General features: G+C 56.2%; 1 protein-coding gene across 3 annotated transcripts in view; it reads left to right on the top strand.

The window, feature by feature from the left end:
• Nucleotides 1-231: 231 nt before the first annotated feature.
• The window catches only part of PTPN7 (protein tyrosine phosphatase non-receptor type 7), a 31015-nt gene continuing 15605 nt past the window's right edge, over nucleotides 232-15641 (top strand). Inside the window, exons 1-10 of one of the 3 annotated variants that reach the window (XM_052814682.1) lie at nucleotides 232-318; nucleotides 1786-2014; nucleotides 2438-2621; nucleotides 3079-3163; nucleotides 3892-3968; nucleotides 6735-6872; nucleotides 7764-7874; nucleotides 8495-8652; nucleotides 9523-9636; nucleotides 10185-10731. In XM_052814682.1, coding sequence (XP_052670642.1) covers nucleotides 1884-2014; nucleotides 2438-2621; nucleotides 3079-3163; nucleotides 3892-3968; nucleotides 6735-6872; nucleotides 7764-7874; nucleotides 8495-8652; nucleotides 9523-9636; nucleotides 10185-10278 — 1092 coding nt within the window. In that variant the 5' untranslated portion in view covers nucleotides 232-318; nucleotides 1786-1883 and the 3' untranslated portion in view covers nucleotides 10279-10731. Of the gene's footprint in view, nucleotides 319-1785; nucleotides 2015-2437; nucleotides 2622-3078; nucleotides 3164-3891; nucleotides 3969-6734; nucleotides 6873-7763; nucleotides 7875-8494; nucleotides 8653-9522; nucleotides 9637-10184; nucleotides 10732-15641 lie in introns of those variants that run through there. The other 2 variants (XM_052814683.1, XM_052814684.1) reach the window with 2 other exon arrangements.

Raw genomic sequence — 15641 nt, 5'->3', positions numbered from 1 at the left:
CAGAGGCGCCCACGGAGGCACCCCAGGATTTTGGGGGAGGCAGGGCTGCGCCTGCAGGCGCAGGACAGGGGTTTGCCGGTGGGGAGCGGGGCTGGGGCTGCAGGCGGCCCGGCGGAGGAGCCGAGCTGCGGCGATGTGGCCGGTATGTGTGTGGGCGGCAGGCAGGGTGGGGGAGAAGGAGGGAGAGGAAGCGGCAGAGGCAGCAGCTCCTTTGATAAGCAGCTTCCTGAACACTTTCAAACCGTGGTGTTGGACCGACACGCACGGCGCCTGCGGGCCTGTGCCAGGACCGACGGAGCCGACGCCGCGGGGCAGCAGGTAGGCAGCTCCCCAGCCCACCCATGCCGCCCGCTGGAGAGGGAACCCCCGCCGGGCAGCGCTGGGCCTTGGCACCCACAGGCGGTGGGCATGTGCTCGCTGCCGGGCAGCCCTGGGCAGGTCTGGGATGCTGGGCAGAGTGATGGGGACACTCTGTCTGCAGGTGCCGGCAGCTGGGGCTCTTCCCAGGGCCCTCCTGCCTGCCAGGGGCTTGGTTGGGGCATCTCCCAGGTGTTTCCTGGTTGGTGTGCGAGGGACGTCTGCTGGGGTTGGAGCCTGCTGCTGTCTCTGGTCAGGATCTGTCCTGGTGCTGTGGCTCCTGGGGAGAAGATGCTCTTGCCCTGCCTGGCCGGGGGACACCCCGGCGGTACAGACCCCCCAGGCTGCCCTGCATGGGCCATGGAGATAGTGTGCATGGCAGCGGTGGCATTGCCACCCCAGCAATGCTGCTGGGTAGCAGGGAGTCATGAGGAACAGCTCCTGCCCTAGCCACGTTCCCAAACAGCACAGCCACAGCGTGGACCTGGTTCTCTGCAGGACCTCCCTGAGCTGATGGTGTACCTGGAATCCCACTCTTTGCCCACCAAGAGCTCTGACTCCACAGCCTGCCCTGTCCCTTTGGGTCTGTCTTCTCCTCATGGAGGGAGCTGGGGACAAGAAGGAGCCTCATGATCCCAGGGTGCTGCCTGCACCATGAGGAGCTCTGCCCAGAGGTGAACCAGCATCACCTGCATCTCCCTGTCCCTGCCAGGGGCTGTCCCGGGGCTGGTGGTGGTGGAACCCTGGCACCCTCCTCCATCTAGGCTACCTCATCGCTTCTTGCTCAACCATGCAGATAAAGCAGTTTCCTCTTGACGGTTGCTGAGACCTGTGGGATGGAGGAGGCTGTCCCAGGGTCATCCCTCCCTTGCCAGAGCCATGAGGCTGTTGAGGGTGCCTGGCTCCGTATGTCCCAACATCAGGAGCTGGCCAGGCTCCCTGTGGTGCCTACAACCCACCTCGTCTCACCTGCCAAATGCCGCTGTGCTCATGCGGGTCCCAGCTCTCCTTCCTCCCCACCATGTCCCCAGGCTGAAGCAGGCATGCAGGGGAAGGGCTGGAAACACATGGCAGCATGTGCTTCCCATGGAGGTGGAGAGCATTTTTGGCTCCCCCAAAACCAGACCATGCTCCGTCAACACAGGGCATGGGTGTCCTCTGCTCAGTGCAAGCAGGTGGCCGTTGGTGCCATGCCCAGGGTCACCAGTGGGTGCCTGTGTGGGCTGCAGTGCTGCGGGCATCCCGGAGGTTGAACATGCTGGGAGCTCTCCCAGTGCTACTTGCCTGGATGCAGGGGCTGGGGGCCCTAGTTCCAGGGCAGCTGAAGACTTAAAACCTGTCCCTTGCTTAGGGACCATCCATCGGGGGGTGTGGGGGAGTGTCCACCCAGCCTCATGGTATGTCTCAGTTCTGCCTTTTCTTTTCCAGCTGCTTCTCCTCCAATGGCTCCTTGATTCCCCGGGAGCCAAGGGCCCCCTGTGTCCACTCCCTGTGCTTCAGGACGAGGGCTTTGTGGCTGCCGCAGCATGGTACAAGCCTGCTTGGTGTGCTCCAGAGTTCATAACGGCAGCCTGCCAGCCCGGGCAGCCGGGGCAGACATGGACAAGATGGACAAGCCCAGTCCCTCTGCCAAGAAGCATGTGCGTCTTCAGGAGAGGTGAGCGTGGCTGGACGCTGCCCATCTCAGCCCAGACGGCGAGTGCCCGTGGCACTGCTCAGCCCCAGGGCTTGGGCTCCCCCAAACTTCCTTCTCCCAGCCCAGCCCTGCCAGCCCTCTGCCCGACGACTTGTGCAGATGCCAGGTCTGAGTGTGGAGGCAGCCCTGACCGCCCCCCAGCCCAGCCCGGGCCAAATCTAGACACTACCCTTTGGGGGCTTTCTGGCAAATGACCAGCTAATTCCTTGTTCCTCAACCCCCCCATCTTCTGGGGTCTCTACCTGGCCCCTTTCTTCATCCTCTGTTATTCTTTGCCTGGCTTTTGCTTGGTGTGGGGTGGTTTTAACTGATGATATGGCGGGATGGGCTGTCCCCCTGTCCCGAGGTGGCAGAGGGTCAGCCAGGGACCCTTTTGCCTCACAGGAGGGGGTCCAATGTGTCGCTGATGCTGGACATGAGCTCGCTGGGGAGTGTGGAGCCCATCCAGCCTGTCTGCACGCCACGGGACATCACACTGAAGTTCCTGAGGACATCCAGCCACGTGCTGAGGAGAGAGGAGCTCCAGCAACATGCCCAGAGCCTGACACAGCTGCAGGAGGAGTTTTCGGTGCGATGCTCCCTTCCCCTCTTGCTTCTCACATGAGGGATGGCAGGGGCTGATGGTGGTGCGGACTGGCAGGGGTGGACATCTCTGAGGGAGGCTCTGAGCCCAGCTGTGCCCCACAGCACCCATGGCAGGGAAGTTGATGTGGGCAAACAGAGATGAGGGGAGCCCTGGGTATCCCCTGGCTGCCTGCTCCCTGGTGCACACAAGTCCCATCTGTGTCCTTGGAAAGCTTGTCCTACCCTCCCATGCCAAGCTCTTCTCCCAGGGTGGCCTCTCTGGAAGGTGTCCCACCACATCTGGGGTAAGGACAGGGCTCATCCCAGGAGCTGAAATCTGTGGTGATGCTGCTAGGTCTCTGGGTCAGCCTCTCATTACCTGGGGGACCAGCTCTGCCATGACGAGGGGACACAAGCAGCAGCAATGGGGTTTTCCTCATAGTTGTTCTTTCCCCCTGCAGAAAATCCCACCCAACTTTGTTAGTCCGGAGGAGCTGGAGATCCCTGGACGTGCCTCCAAGGACAGATACAAAACCATCCTTCCCAGTATGTGCCACTGCACTCCCTTTGCCTCACATTTGCCCAGGTGCCATGTGCAGGGAAAGGGGCGTGTGTGCGTGTGTGTGTGCGCATACATGCACGTGTGCATGAGTGTGTGCATGGGTGTGCGTGCATGGGTGTTTGTGCCTGGGAGAGAGGTGACTTGGAGCAGCCCTGGCACTGGGGTGGGCACTCCTGGGTGCTCTTATTGCTCCTGCCATGCTTGTTCTTGCTCCCCATGTTGCAGGACCTGGGTGCTGCGTTGCAGGGGGTGTACACTGTGTTATGGGGTGGTGTGGAGAGTTACTCCTTGGGGGGTATTCCCAGGGTTGCAGCACATGACAGCCCAGCCTGGGTTGCTCCCTGTCACCATGGGGCCTTACATGTCCCAAGGGCATGTCACTAGGGGTGTAAAGGCTGAGAACATTATAGGAGGACTTGTTTGGGCTCTAGGCAGGCACTGTGGGAAGGCCTTGGGAGGTTATTGCCTGGCGGGTGAGTTACCCCACATACTCACTGTGGTACAGGCAGGCTTGGGCATGACTGGCTGTACCCTGCCGTGGTAGTGAGGGTGAAGTGGGGCAAGAAGGAGCCTGAGGGAGGGTGCAGACAGCTCTGAGCATGGCATTGAGCTGGAGGACTCAGCCTCCAGCCTCTGGAGCTGAGGCAGAGAGGATGGTCAGGGTCAGGCTCTGAAAGACTGTCCCTGGGGTAATGCCTGCCATGTCTTTCAGATCCTGAGAGCCGGGTCTGTCTCAGGAGGGCAAGAAACCAGGAGGAAGACAGCTACATAAATGCCAACTACATCACGGTGAGTGTCCTCCTTGGTTGGAGGTCTCCCAGGTCCTGCAGCCCATGGCTCACAAGGCATTGGGCTGCAAACTCCTTGGTGCTGCAGGTGCCACACTGGGACCCTCATGCTGGGGCGCTGACTATCACCCACTGTCCTGTGGCTGCCCTAGGGTAACAGTCTGAACTTGCCACCCCTTTCTGAGCTGGAGACATGCGGCTCCATCCGTGCAGGGCAGACACACTGTCCCTTTTGGTGGGAAAGTCTCATGAGGTGGCTGCACTCGGCTCCTGCTGCTTGGGCGCCTGTATGGGCTTCCTTGCAGTGGCTTTTCCATCTCTTCCTCATGCACTAGTCCATTGTCTGGCAAGGTCACAGGAGGCAAGCTGCCAACAGAGCATCCCAGCCTGGTGCTGTTCAACCCTTACACATCCAGGAATTTCCTGTCAGCTCAGGGGGTTTGTTGCAATTTCCCAAGAAGAAAGCTAACAAAGGGGAGAGCATGGCTTATCTTTGACACCTGATGGGATCCCCTTCCAGAGACTGAGAAGTCACTACATCCAAGGGTGTTACTTCAGGCAGCCTGATTTATGATAGCCATCTCCTGTGCAAATGACCCCTTCCAGGCTGCAGTCTCACTTGTGCTGAACCATACATCACTCTAAAACAGGCTTTTGTGTCAGCCAGGTGCCAGCTTTGCCTGGTTGGTAGGCTTCCTTCTGAGCAATTCATCTCATTTCAGCATCCCTCCCCCTGGGACAGGCCGGGGTGCTGGGAAGCAGAGGTGGGTCAGCAGCTGCTCTGGGTGCGTGGCAGTGAGGACAGTGTGGGAATGTGGGGCTCAGAAAAGAAGCCCACAAAAGTGCCCTCTAGTATGACAGACAGACCCCTGGAAGGTGGTCTGAGGGTGCAGGATGGAGCTGGAGGGCATTTAGCAGCATTTCTTTTCTGATGGTCCTTATGGGTGGGATCCAACGAGGCAGCAGCAGTGTGAGCTGCCAGCATCCTGTGGTGAGGGTCAAAGTCTGACTGAGGACACAGGAGCTCCATGCCTAAAACTGTTGGGAGGCTTGCTAGTCCGAATGAGGGTTTGAACATGGGCAGCAGAAGCCTACTTTTAGAGTAGTCTTCCTGAAGCAGCCTGGCAGCATGCAGCTTCACATCGGGTGACACCATCACCCTGTCCACATGCATCAGGGTGTATGTGAGCACGTGGCATCCTCTTTGTCTCACACAAGTGCTAACAAAAATGCACAAACACTGCCCATCCCTATCTTGCACACATGTGCACATATATCCGCACACACCTGAGCACACGTGTGCCCACACATCCCTGTGTGGAGCTGGTATTTCCTGACCCCTTCCTTCCACTTACCTCTCCAAGGGTGTCATGGTGCAGGAATTTGTGGGAACATCAGCAAATTAGCAACCCAGCCTGCTTCTGGCATGCTTGGGAGGCACAGGGAGTCTGGAAGAGCTCTGCAGGCATTTGATCACATCAGCCCCTATCTGGGATTGAATGTTTTTTCTGCTGACGGTATCCCATGAAATGTTTTTGAGCATGAGGAGCAGGTGGGGGGAAATTCCCAGTGTTGACACCTCCAGGTCTTACTGTAAGTCTGCTTCTGAATGGAAAATCATGTTTCCTAGGAAAAAGAAATAATCTTGAGGCATGAGAAAAGGGCTATACAAAATGTTCTGGAAAATGTTCCTGTCCCTTGGCTGGGCCAGTGCAACTTCTTGTAGAACCAAACTGTTAACACGATTTCTGGAAAGACCTGGATTAAATCACAGGGGTTTGGGTGCATTTTTGACTGAGATCTCTTTAGATAAAGCCATAAAGCTCTGCCTGGAGTGCTGTGTACTCGCTTTTCCAAAAGCTGTGGGCACTGTGGGTGCCTCCTCCAGCATCCCCAGGGCATCCTCAGCTTGGTCCCTGACTCCTTGCTGTATTGCCAAATGGCATCTCCAGCTGGGAGCTGGAGTAACACGTTACTGACCCTGGGGGAAGGCTCTTGCACACCTCTGCCTGTGCCTGCCCTCCAGCTCCTGCCTGCTGCTGCTGCACGCTCTCCTCTCTGCTGGGCCAGCAGCCCTGCCTGTGAGGCCATGGTGTGAAGCAGGAGCTGAGCAGGACTCAGAGCACCTCCCAGCTTTTCTATTTCTTTGGCAATTTTATACTGGGGGAGGAAGTGACTGTGGAGCCAGAGGATGCTTGGAGCTGTGAAACTGAGCCTGGGGCAGAGGCGCGGCAGGGGCCTGTGCCAACCACCCCTCCAGGTGTCCCCAGAGCCAGCCTTCCTGCTGCTGGGCACTGCCAAATCCCCTCCTGATCCTGGCGGGGAGGCAGGACTGGTGGGACCCAGCTGGAACTATCCCAGGTCCCAGCCAGAGCAGGGCTCGATGACTTCTGCTTGTCCTTGGGGAAATGCCTGCGGTGAGGAGTGCTGCTCCCTGTGTGAGCTCTGCCCCACCAAGGCGTCCATCATGCTGGCTGTTGTCACACCGATAACCTGGGGATGCTTGCAAAGAGCTTGGGTGCACATGGCTTGCTTCATGGGCTTGCTCCTGGATTGTGGGACCGGGAGGGTGGAGATGTCTGGTAGTTCCTGATCAGGTCTATAAAAGCATTTCAAGGACAGGTTTAGTAGGAAACAGCCTGTGTGGCCCGGCCTCTCACCTGTAAAGGAAGAAAAGCACCATGAGGGCTGGAGTAGCCTGGAGACAGGCTCCCCTCACACATCAGGGTCCCCCCCCAGCGTCACTGATGCACCATGTGCTCGGCAGGGCTACGCAGGGCGGCCCCGGGAGTACATTGCCACCCAGGGACCCATGCTGAACACTGTGACTGACTTCTGGGAGATGGTGTGGCAGGAGGAGGCACCCCTCATCGTCATGATAACCAAGCTCCAGGAGCGCAAAGAGGTACCATTGTCCCTCCCCAGGCCCAGGCACAGCACCCTAGCCAGGAGCAAAGGGTGGGGTGGGGTAATAACAATAGTAAAGGGTTATGCGAGACCAAATATGTGGTCTGAGCACCTGCTTGCTTTCTCTGCTTTGCTCTCAGAGGGTACCCCAATCTGTCAATCACACATGGAGGAGGAGAGCCCCAGGGCTGTAGCCTTGGCCTCATCCAGCAAAGCCTCTCCTCCTCACGTGGCCTCTTGTGCTCTGGGCATACTTTGCCAGCTGGATAATAGGATAAAGAGATTAGAGCAACCCCTGGGAGAGGGAGCAGAAACAATGGTCAGCAGTGTCCCTCTGGCTGCGAGCAGCTCTCCTCCTAGGCTGGGAGCTCTCAGCAGTGGATCCAGGCTGGGATGAGAGCTGGCAGCACTGTGCCCTGCGTGGCAGCCACCCTCTGCCTTGGCTGGGATCCCTGGCTCCCTGTCCAAGCAGCACCTGCCTGGGGGAACTCACCCTCTCTTTCCTGGCCATGTCCTTTCTCCCTTCTCTCCCCAGCTGGCGCAGCATCCCTGTGCCTGCCTCCACTGGCAGGCTGGGTCCTCCTGGGTCTGGCAGGACGTGAACTGGCCCAGACACAGCTCCCCTGGGGCTGGGGAGAGCCATGCAGCCCTGGGGTCTGAAAGCCGTATGGCAGGGCATGGGAGAGGGTGCAAGGGGAGCAGATGTGGGAAGAGGGATCTATCCCTTCCTTAGCTTCCCCTCTGTATCACTACACATCCCCCTTCCCCGTTCCCCCACACCTCCTCGAGTGATGCCTTTTCCGCAGAGCACTGAGCAAAGCATACCTCAAACATCCAGTGGGTGCCTTGAGGCATCTCCACAGCCACAAACCCTGCCTTGTTCTTTCAGAAATGTGTCCACTACTGGCCCGAGAAGGAGGGCACCTACGGCCCCTTCACCGTCCGTGTGCAGGGGGTAAGCGAGTGTGTGGAGTACGTGGTCCGGGATCTCTCCATCCAGGTGGGTTTGAGCTCCATCCTGGGGTCAGAGGGGGAGACCAGCAGGGCCTGGCAGTGCCCCCGACACCCCCAGGCTCTCTAGTGGGATGGCAAATCCTGTGTGACAGGAGAGCAGAGGGTTCATGTCTTGGAGGGCTGGGTCTTATAAGCCACCTGCTAGAGGAGGGTCTGCAGAGCTCCTGCCTGCCCAAGGAGGCTGAGAGGGAGCAGGACGCAGCCCTGAGGTGCGGAGGAGAGGGGGTCAGCTGGGGAGACCTTCTCTACTAGCCTGTTGTTGTTTGCACTGTGCTATTGGGCTCTGCCCCACAGGGTCTCCATAGTCACCCTGGGCTGACACTGGCCAAAAGGATCTTGCTGGCTTTGCCTGGACTGTGGGGACAGTATTGCGACACTCTGCATCTGTTCCCATCTTCTTGGATGGGACACCTCCCAGTCCCCCTGGCCCAGGGGTCTCTCCTGGGCATCTGGCAGAGGCTCAGAGAGGGATTTGGGAGGAGATCAGATGAGATGGGCACAGGCTGCCCAGCCTCTGCTTGAACTGGACTCCATGCCTTCATTTGGCCCAGCCCAGTGAGTCTGCGCTCCCACATCCTGATTTCTCTTTCTTCTGTGTTGGAAAAGCTTGAAGGTGAATGCCGCCAGGTCAAACACATCCTCTTCCCCTCCTGGCCGGACCAGCAGACACCCGAGTCAGCCAAGCCCCTGCTGCACTTGGTGTCCAAGGTGGAGGACACTCTGCAGGCTGCAGCCATCCCAGGGCCCATCGTTGTGCACTGCAGGTAAGAGCTTTCCCCTCACCTAAGCCCATGTGTGTTCTTCACCTTGGGGTCAATCTGCAAATGCTGGAGAGGAAAATCCCACATGTGAATGCTCATGAGCCTGTCCTGGTGCAGAAATCCCAGGGCACGGCATCCCCATAGCAGAGTTGTTCAGCCAGCAACTCCTGTCCTGGCATCAGGATGGTGGCATTAGCACGGTGCATACTGCTCCGTAAAGAAATCTGGTTTGCACCTTGGTCTGCGGACAGCCAGGTGGGAGCAGGAGAGTTCTGCAAAGTCAGGACTCAGCCACCAGACCCGTGGCAGATCCACAGCTCAGGCTCCTGCTTCCTCTGCCACTGAGCACGGCCTGTGGCTTGGCTGTGAAGCTGTTTTCCAGGGCAGGCCTCCTGGAGGAGGTGGCCTCTGCATATTTTCTCTCACTGCTGAGTGAATTTGGGGACAGCGGAGCAGAGCACCCAGTCATCTCTATGCAACACACTTGGCGTGCAATGCTGCAGGCTGGCCTGCCCCAGTGCAAACCGCTCAGTGCCTGGGGTGAGAGCACAGCTGGGAGGGGAGGTGAAGGGGCTGCAGAGACCCCTGCACTGTGCAGGGATGGGGGGCACAGACTGGTTTTGTGCTTCCAGCGCAGCCTCAGCTGGGCCGTGCAACACGGCAAGACCTCCTTGCCATGGCAGAGTGACACCAGCCCATGACTTTTGGTGCCTGGCTAAGAAAGTTGGTCTGGCAGCTAGCACGAGGACCCCAGCATCCATCTAGGAAGAAATCATGGCAGCAAACCAATCCAGGAGTATGTCCAGCTTGGACAGGTTAAGGTCCAGGCAGTGGATACTGTCAGTGCTCAGCACAGCCTTCTCTGTCCCTCAGCGCAGGCATTGGCCGGACAGGCTGCTTTATCGCTACCAGGATTGGGTGCCAGCAGCTGAAGGACAAGGGGGAGGTCGATATACTGGGAATTGTGTGCCGTCTCCGCATAGACAGGTGGGTGCTCAAAGCAGGCGGCTCCTTGGAGGGTCCTGCTGGGTGCCAAGCCTGGGAGGAGGGATGTGGGAGGCATGTGGGGATGGGCATCATGAAGGGGCATGGGGACAGTTTTTGATGGAAACCAGAAGAGTTGCTGAAAGATGCAGATTTGTCAACAGCAAATGATTCCCCAGTGCTGGGCTGGTTTTGGTGTCAGGGCTGTTGTAGCTCTGGGGACCTGAGGACGTGAGTGAGAGGAGAGCGGCTCTGAACCTGACAGCCAGTCTGCTCCTTCCAGCTCAGCCACTAAATCCAGAAACGCTCCATTTTGCCACTTCTCAAGAAGAACCAGTAAAAATTAGAGCCAAATCAGTTGCTAATCTGCATTTTGAACAGCCCAGCAGTGCTTCTGAGCCCAAACACTCTTTGGGCAGCTCTGGCGCCTGTTTCAGAGGTACCTGGACGTGGTGGGTGAAGCAGGAATATTTGTGCCCCAGGAGCAGGGAGCTGGGTATGGGGTTGTGGGCTTTGGTGAGGTGTCAGTGGGACCTGCCTTTCCCTTGCAGAGGCGGGATGATCCAGACAAGCGAGCAGTACCAGTTCCTCCATCATGCACTAGCTCTCTACGCTTCCCAGCTGCCGGAGGTGGGAGGCCACTAGTGCAGGGCCCCCACCGGGCTGCCAGCTCCTCACCCAGACCTCTCCTGCACCAGCCTCGGGGACACCTCCACCAAAACCCCTCCTGCTGCCGCCGGGCCACAGAGCAGCAGCACGAGCATCCGTCAGGATGAGCACAGCCAAGCAAACCCATGGGGATTGTGGCCTTGTGACCCTGGGGATGAGCAAGGTTTGGCAGGTTCACATGAGGGATTCAGTGGGTGCTCGAGGTGGCCATTGCTGCTGGCTCGAGGCAGATTTCACCCACAGAAAGAAGCTTTGGCTTTTGAAACATGCAACTTTTTATCCTCAACCAGAAGAGCAAGCTGTGCAGAGGAACTGAAGCTGGGTGAGCACCAGGAGCACGGTTTACCTTTTAGCTGCACAGAAATGTTTACCCTGTTAGACGCAGAGCTGGTAGAATTACCCTGCAAATAAACAGAGCCTCTCTCCTGACCGTGTATCGTCTGTGGGCAGAGGCTGTGCTGCGTGAAGGGCTGGGCTTGCTTCAAACACGTGCCATAATGCTCTTCTTCCTAAAGATGCACCTTGATGATTTAGTACAAAAGGTGCACAGTTGGTTGCCTTCATTACGTGGCTTGCTTTCCTCTCTACCTTCGGCCAACACCTTCTCAACAGCCTTGAAGTAAGGCAGATTCCTAAGTGCGTTTGCAGTTTTGCAAGCTATGTGTTCCCAATGGCCTTTTGTTACATGAGGGTGGGGGTTTTGCATTCTTGTTTTTTTGCTGAAATCAGAACAAAATAATATTTGGGTTTCGCTAGGTTGTTTTTTCACTGATAAATTCGGGGGGGGGGAAGAAGAGGGAGAAACATTTTGGCACAAAGCATGGAGATGGAAATATTCTGTAAAATATTTTAAAGCTGTTCAAAACTGGCCTTCAGCTGACAGGTGTTGCACACACTCTTGGGCAGCGAGGACTGATAAGGAGCTGGGGGCTGCCTAGCCTGTGCCTGCCTGTGCCCACAAGCCCTGACGTGGCCTGCTTGGTGGGTGAGATCCAGGGAAAAAAGGGTCAATCCTCCTGCTGAGAGAGTCTGAGCTTGCCTCGGCTTCCCGAGCATCCCCAAATCAGGGCTGTGTGCATGGATCCCCCTCCACCACTCTGTGGGTCCCCAAAATGCAGTTGAATGGCTGCCCAATGGTTTTGCCCTAGTGCCTGTTGTTCAGGCTCTGTGGCTCTCTTGAGAGGAGAAATGATTGAATGAAAAGAGAAGTTTTATCCTTAACTCTGCAGTTCTCCTGACTTGTCATCAGTCCAGAAGGGGGGTTCCTCAGGCCTGTGTCATCCCCCCCAGTATCCCATCCTCACTGCTCCTCTCCTTGCTCCTAAAAGCAGCAAGTAAGCAAGTGAATCAGCCTTGTCCAGGGATGGGTGGTGAGCCGAAGTCAGCTGCTTCTTCCTAATCTCGCTGGGCATAAGTAGCAAGCCCAGTGGCAGGCCAGGCATGTCCCACTGTGCAAAAATACCCAATATTACAGAAATTATCATGTATTGCTGAGCCCTGGTAGTCCTTATTAGTCCTGGTAGTCCTTATTAGTTGTTCTCATGTGTTTGCAGACTCTCTGGATAAAGTACTTGCCAGGGTACTTGCTATAGCACAATAAAGCCATGTTAAGCATCCGCTCACTGCAAGGAGCAAATCCTTTTGGAGAAACGTCTCAGAGAGTGGATGGAAGAGTAACAGACAGTGAGAGACCCTCTGCTAGCACAGCCCCCTCCCATGGCACCAGGAATAAACCCACTCCCTGACCCCACAGAAGGAAAAACCCAGATCTGAAGTAGCGTCCTTCAACCTACAGTGTCTGGATCTCCCCAGTGGAGCGATCTCCCCATATCTGTCACCAGGTCAATCCTTCCTCGTGCCACTGAGCCTGCCCAGCCAAGTGCTGCAGGGGGAACCTTGGTCTCTGCGGGGCTCCTGCCTGGTGCCTGGGCTCTTGGAGAGACTGCAAAGCCTCCATAAGCCCCCTGAAGGTCAAAACATGGCTCAGGACTTTGGCTGCTCAGTTAATTTTATGTCACGTTGTTGCCTTTGATGGTGTCTCTGAAGCCACTGCTAGAAGTTTTGAGTTCATCTAAGACAGGCTTTAATTTAGCTGGCCCACAGCATCCTCCTCCCCAAGTCTTTCCTCCCCACATTGCCATCAGGCAGGGGAACTTGAAGAGCCTGCAGGCTGTACCAAGGCACAGTATTTTCCTATGCTCCCTGGACAGTAGGACATGCACCATTTTTCTCATGCTTTTGGTTTATTATCAACATGAGAGTTGTTAGGGCAGGCTTGCAGCAAGAGCTGCATTGAGGGTCTCCCAAGGCATGCAGGAGCAGCACTGGGACCAGCTGCTGGGCAGGGGGTGTTGTCACCCCCTCCCAGATTCCCCACCGGGTGCTGGGAGTTTTGCCAGTTCAGCTGTCTGATGCAGATTATGATCAGTTAAGCAGTTTTCCTGTCCTTCAATCTCAATTTCTACCAGCTCTATCTGTTCAAGACACTTCTCAGGCCATTACCACTGCACTATCTGAGTATCTCTCCATGTCTCTATTTATTTCCCAAGCACTCCTCAGGGCTATGCTGGGCTATTGCCTGTGTTATTGCAAAACCCCATCCCGCGGCTTACCTGATGTCAGGGGTGAAGCAGGGTGTTTGATCTGGTCTGGCTGTGTCAGGCTTATCCCTATGTTCTGAGAAACCGCTTTACCCTGTCCATAAAGAGCATGGGATGCCTAGCAGTCAAAGGAAAAGAATTGCTCCAAAATCTCATGTGTCCCCATGCCCCGGGCTGAGATTAAGCCCCTGAGCTTGGCCAGGGGTTTCAGCAGGGCCAAGATTGCTCTTGTTCCTCATTCCCCACCCTTAAGACCCTGGTATGGACCCTGCTGTCTTCTTCCTTCTCATGGTGTTTCTGTGCTTTGCTGGAGGTGCAGCCCAGACAACCAGGCAGGGAGCTCTGGTACTGGAGGCCCTGGGCTGCAGACTCCTGCAAACCATGTCCCCAGGAGGCCAGGTCCTGCCCAGGGTTCAGGAAAAGTCCGTTCTCCACATGACTGTAATTTTGGCCTGGGATTTCCCAGGCTGGTAATCCATTTCCCTACCCTTGCGACAACTCACCATGCTGGAGGTTGCCTAGGATGGGAGAAAAAAACATGGTGGCCACATGCTGCACATCACTGTAGCGGCACACGCAGGCATTGCTGGTGGCAAGGAGACCCATGGTGCTCCTAATTCCCTGCAGCTGATGGAGAGTGCCAGTGGGTTGCATGGTGTCCCCATCGAACATAGCACACCACAGCAGGCTGCAGCAGGGCACCGCTGCGGCCAGCTTCTTGGAAGAGCAGGCATTGGGGTAGGATGTGCCAAAATCTAGAGGTTTGGGTATGCAGTAACAGCTCTCCACTCAGGTGAGCAATGTAACCACAAACGAGTCTCCAACAGCGTCCTCACGGACTCCAAGTAATCAATGACCAAGCCATCACCCAAAAAGGAGAAATTTCAAGGCATGCTTTGACATTTCAAGGACAGCACTGGGGTCCCAGGAGCTCACAGAGGCCCCGTGAGAGCACCGGGAGCAGGTGGGATCCCGCAGAGGATGAGTTCCACCCAGTAGCACCTTACCCAGCACCAGAGGGACAGGCTGACCTGCTGGCTGGGAGCGCCAGTGACACTGTGGGGCATGGCAGTGGCATCTGTTCGTGCTGGTCTTTGGTAACCCAGTGGTTAAACCATGAGACAGGGGAACACGGAGAATAAGCCATCTGTTATCCACTTTAGGACGGGCACAGCCCTGACAATTCAGTTTCTTTAAGGAACTTGGTTGAGCAACCACATCAAAACCTTCAGGGAATTTCAAATATGCTCTTGTCTGGAGAGGTCCTGGAGTGGTGCTGGCTCTTGCACAAGATGCTCTGCCCAGTCCCACACTCCTGGCATGGAGAGCACGGGGTGACACAGTGGGCAACAGCACTGTAGAGATGCAGCTGTGGGGACTGGATCCAGCTTGTGCATCCCTGCATGTATCACCATGGCTCCTCTGCAGGGAGCAGAGCTTGGGCTCCTCTGGTTCAAAGCAGCAGGAAACAACCAGATGTTTCCAAACCTGCCAGGGCTGGTGTGAGTCCCTTCCCTTGCTGGGGATAAGGGAAATGGGGATGAGCAGAGGGGAGGCTGGTACATGAAAAGGGTCTTTTTTGCTCATTTGCTCATGTCTCTCCCTGCATGGGGATGGACTCGCCCAGCTCCCATCTCTGCTGTGAGGGGTGTGTTTTGTTTGAGCAGCGGATGGACAGTTTGTCTGGCAGGGACTGCAGTAACACACTTGCTATCAGGAGGCAATCTCTGCTAACAACTCGAGTGCCACAGGCATTTTGGGTGGGAAGCCCCAAACTGGTGCAGGGAGACATTCCCTGGGCTGGAATCTGTTAAAAAAAAAGCCATCTTCAGGCAGAAATTACACACAAGAATTGGGGGACGATGAATTTTTCACTGGTATGAGGAGGAGCTACAATGGAGTAATTACAGAAAGCAGTGATATTCCTGTTTCCTTAGGCCTCCCTTTGAGAGCATGAGGATCTTTAGCAGTCTGCAGTGTCTCTGAAAGCAAAATGGTTTCCGTCTCTGAAAACAAAGGCAGCTTCCCAGTGACTTACAGTACATGATGGAAACTCTTTCCCACCATTAATTGTTATGGGCTCTGAGATACCCACTGTGAGGCAGAGCCAACCACAGCTCAGTTTCTCTATTTTCTGTGCATACACTTTTGTCTCAGGCAGCCGGGCAGCCCCAGCAGTGAATTCAGCATCCTCATGTCTCATGGGAGCGTGAGCAACCTCCTCTGCATGTGGGCTTTCCCCAACAACTGCTGGAATAAAGGTCCTGCCTCTTCACCCCGGTGTAAGGGAATTGCAAATGCCCCTGTGTATCAGCCCTCACTTTAGGACTAGCTCAAATCCAGCCTGGATGTAAACGAGTCTGGTTGGCATCGCACAGCTGGCCAGGGCAGCCAGCAGCGGACTGCCCTGAGCGCTCAGCATCAATGTGGCAGGGCAAGGCAGAGTGAAAGCACAGCCAGCACAAGTACCTAGAGTGCAGGAGCAGCTTGGCATCCCCTTGCAACTGGCTAAGCAAGAGAATGAGGGGGTTTTGAGGCTGCAGGGCCCAACCTTTATCTCTAAAGGCTGGTGTTGCAGCAGGTTGTATAAACATCTTACAGAAACATCCCTTGAGAAAGTCGTGCCTTTGAATTTTGTCTCGTTCTGCATATGGAAAATTGCTCATCAGCTCTTGTGACATCTCTCTGGGCTCCTGGCTCTGCAGAGGTCTTGTCTTGAGAAATCAAAGGGTAAAAATA

Source organism: Harpia harpyja, chromosome 19, assembly GCF_026419915.1.
Source record: "Harpia harpyja isolate bHarHar1 chromosome 19, bHarHar1 primary haplotype, whole genome shotgun sequence".
In the NCBI taxonomy this organism is placed as follows: Eukaryota; Metazoa; Chordata; class Aves; order Accipitriformes; family Accipitridae; genus Harpia; species Harpia harpyja.
The sequence above is the reverse complement of the archived record's forward strand: the minus strand, read 5'-3'. Positions and strand labels throughout refer to the sequence as shown.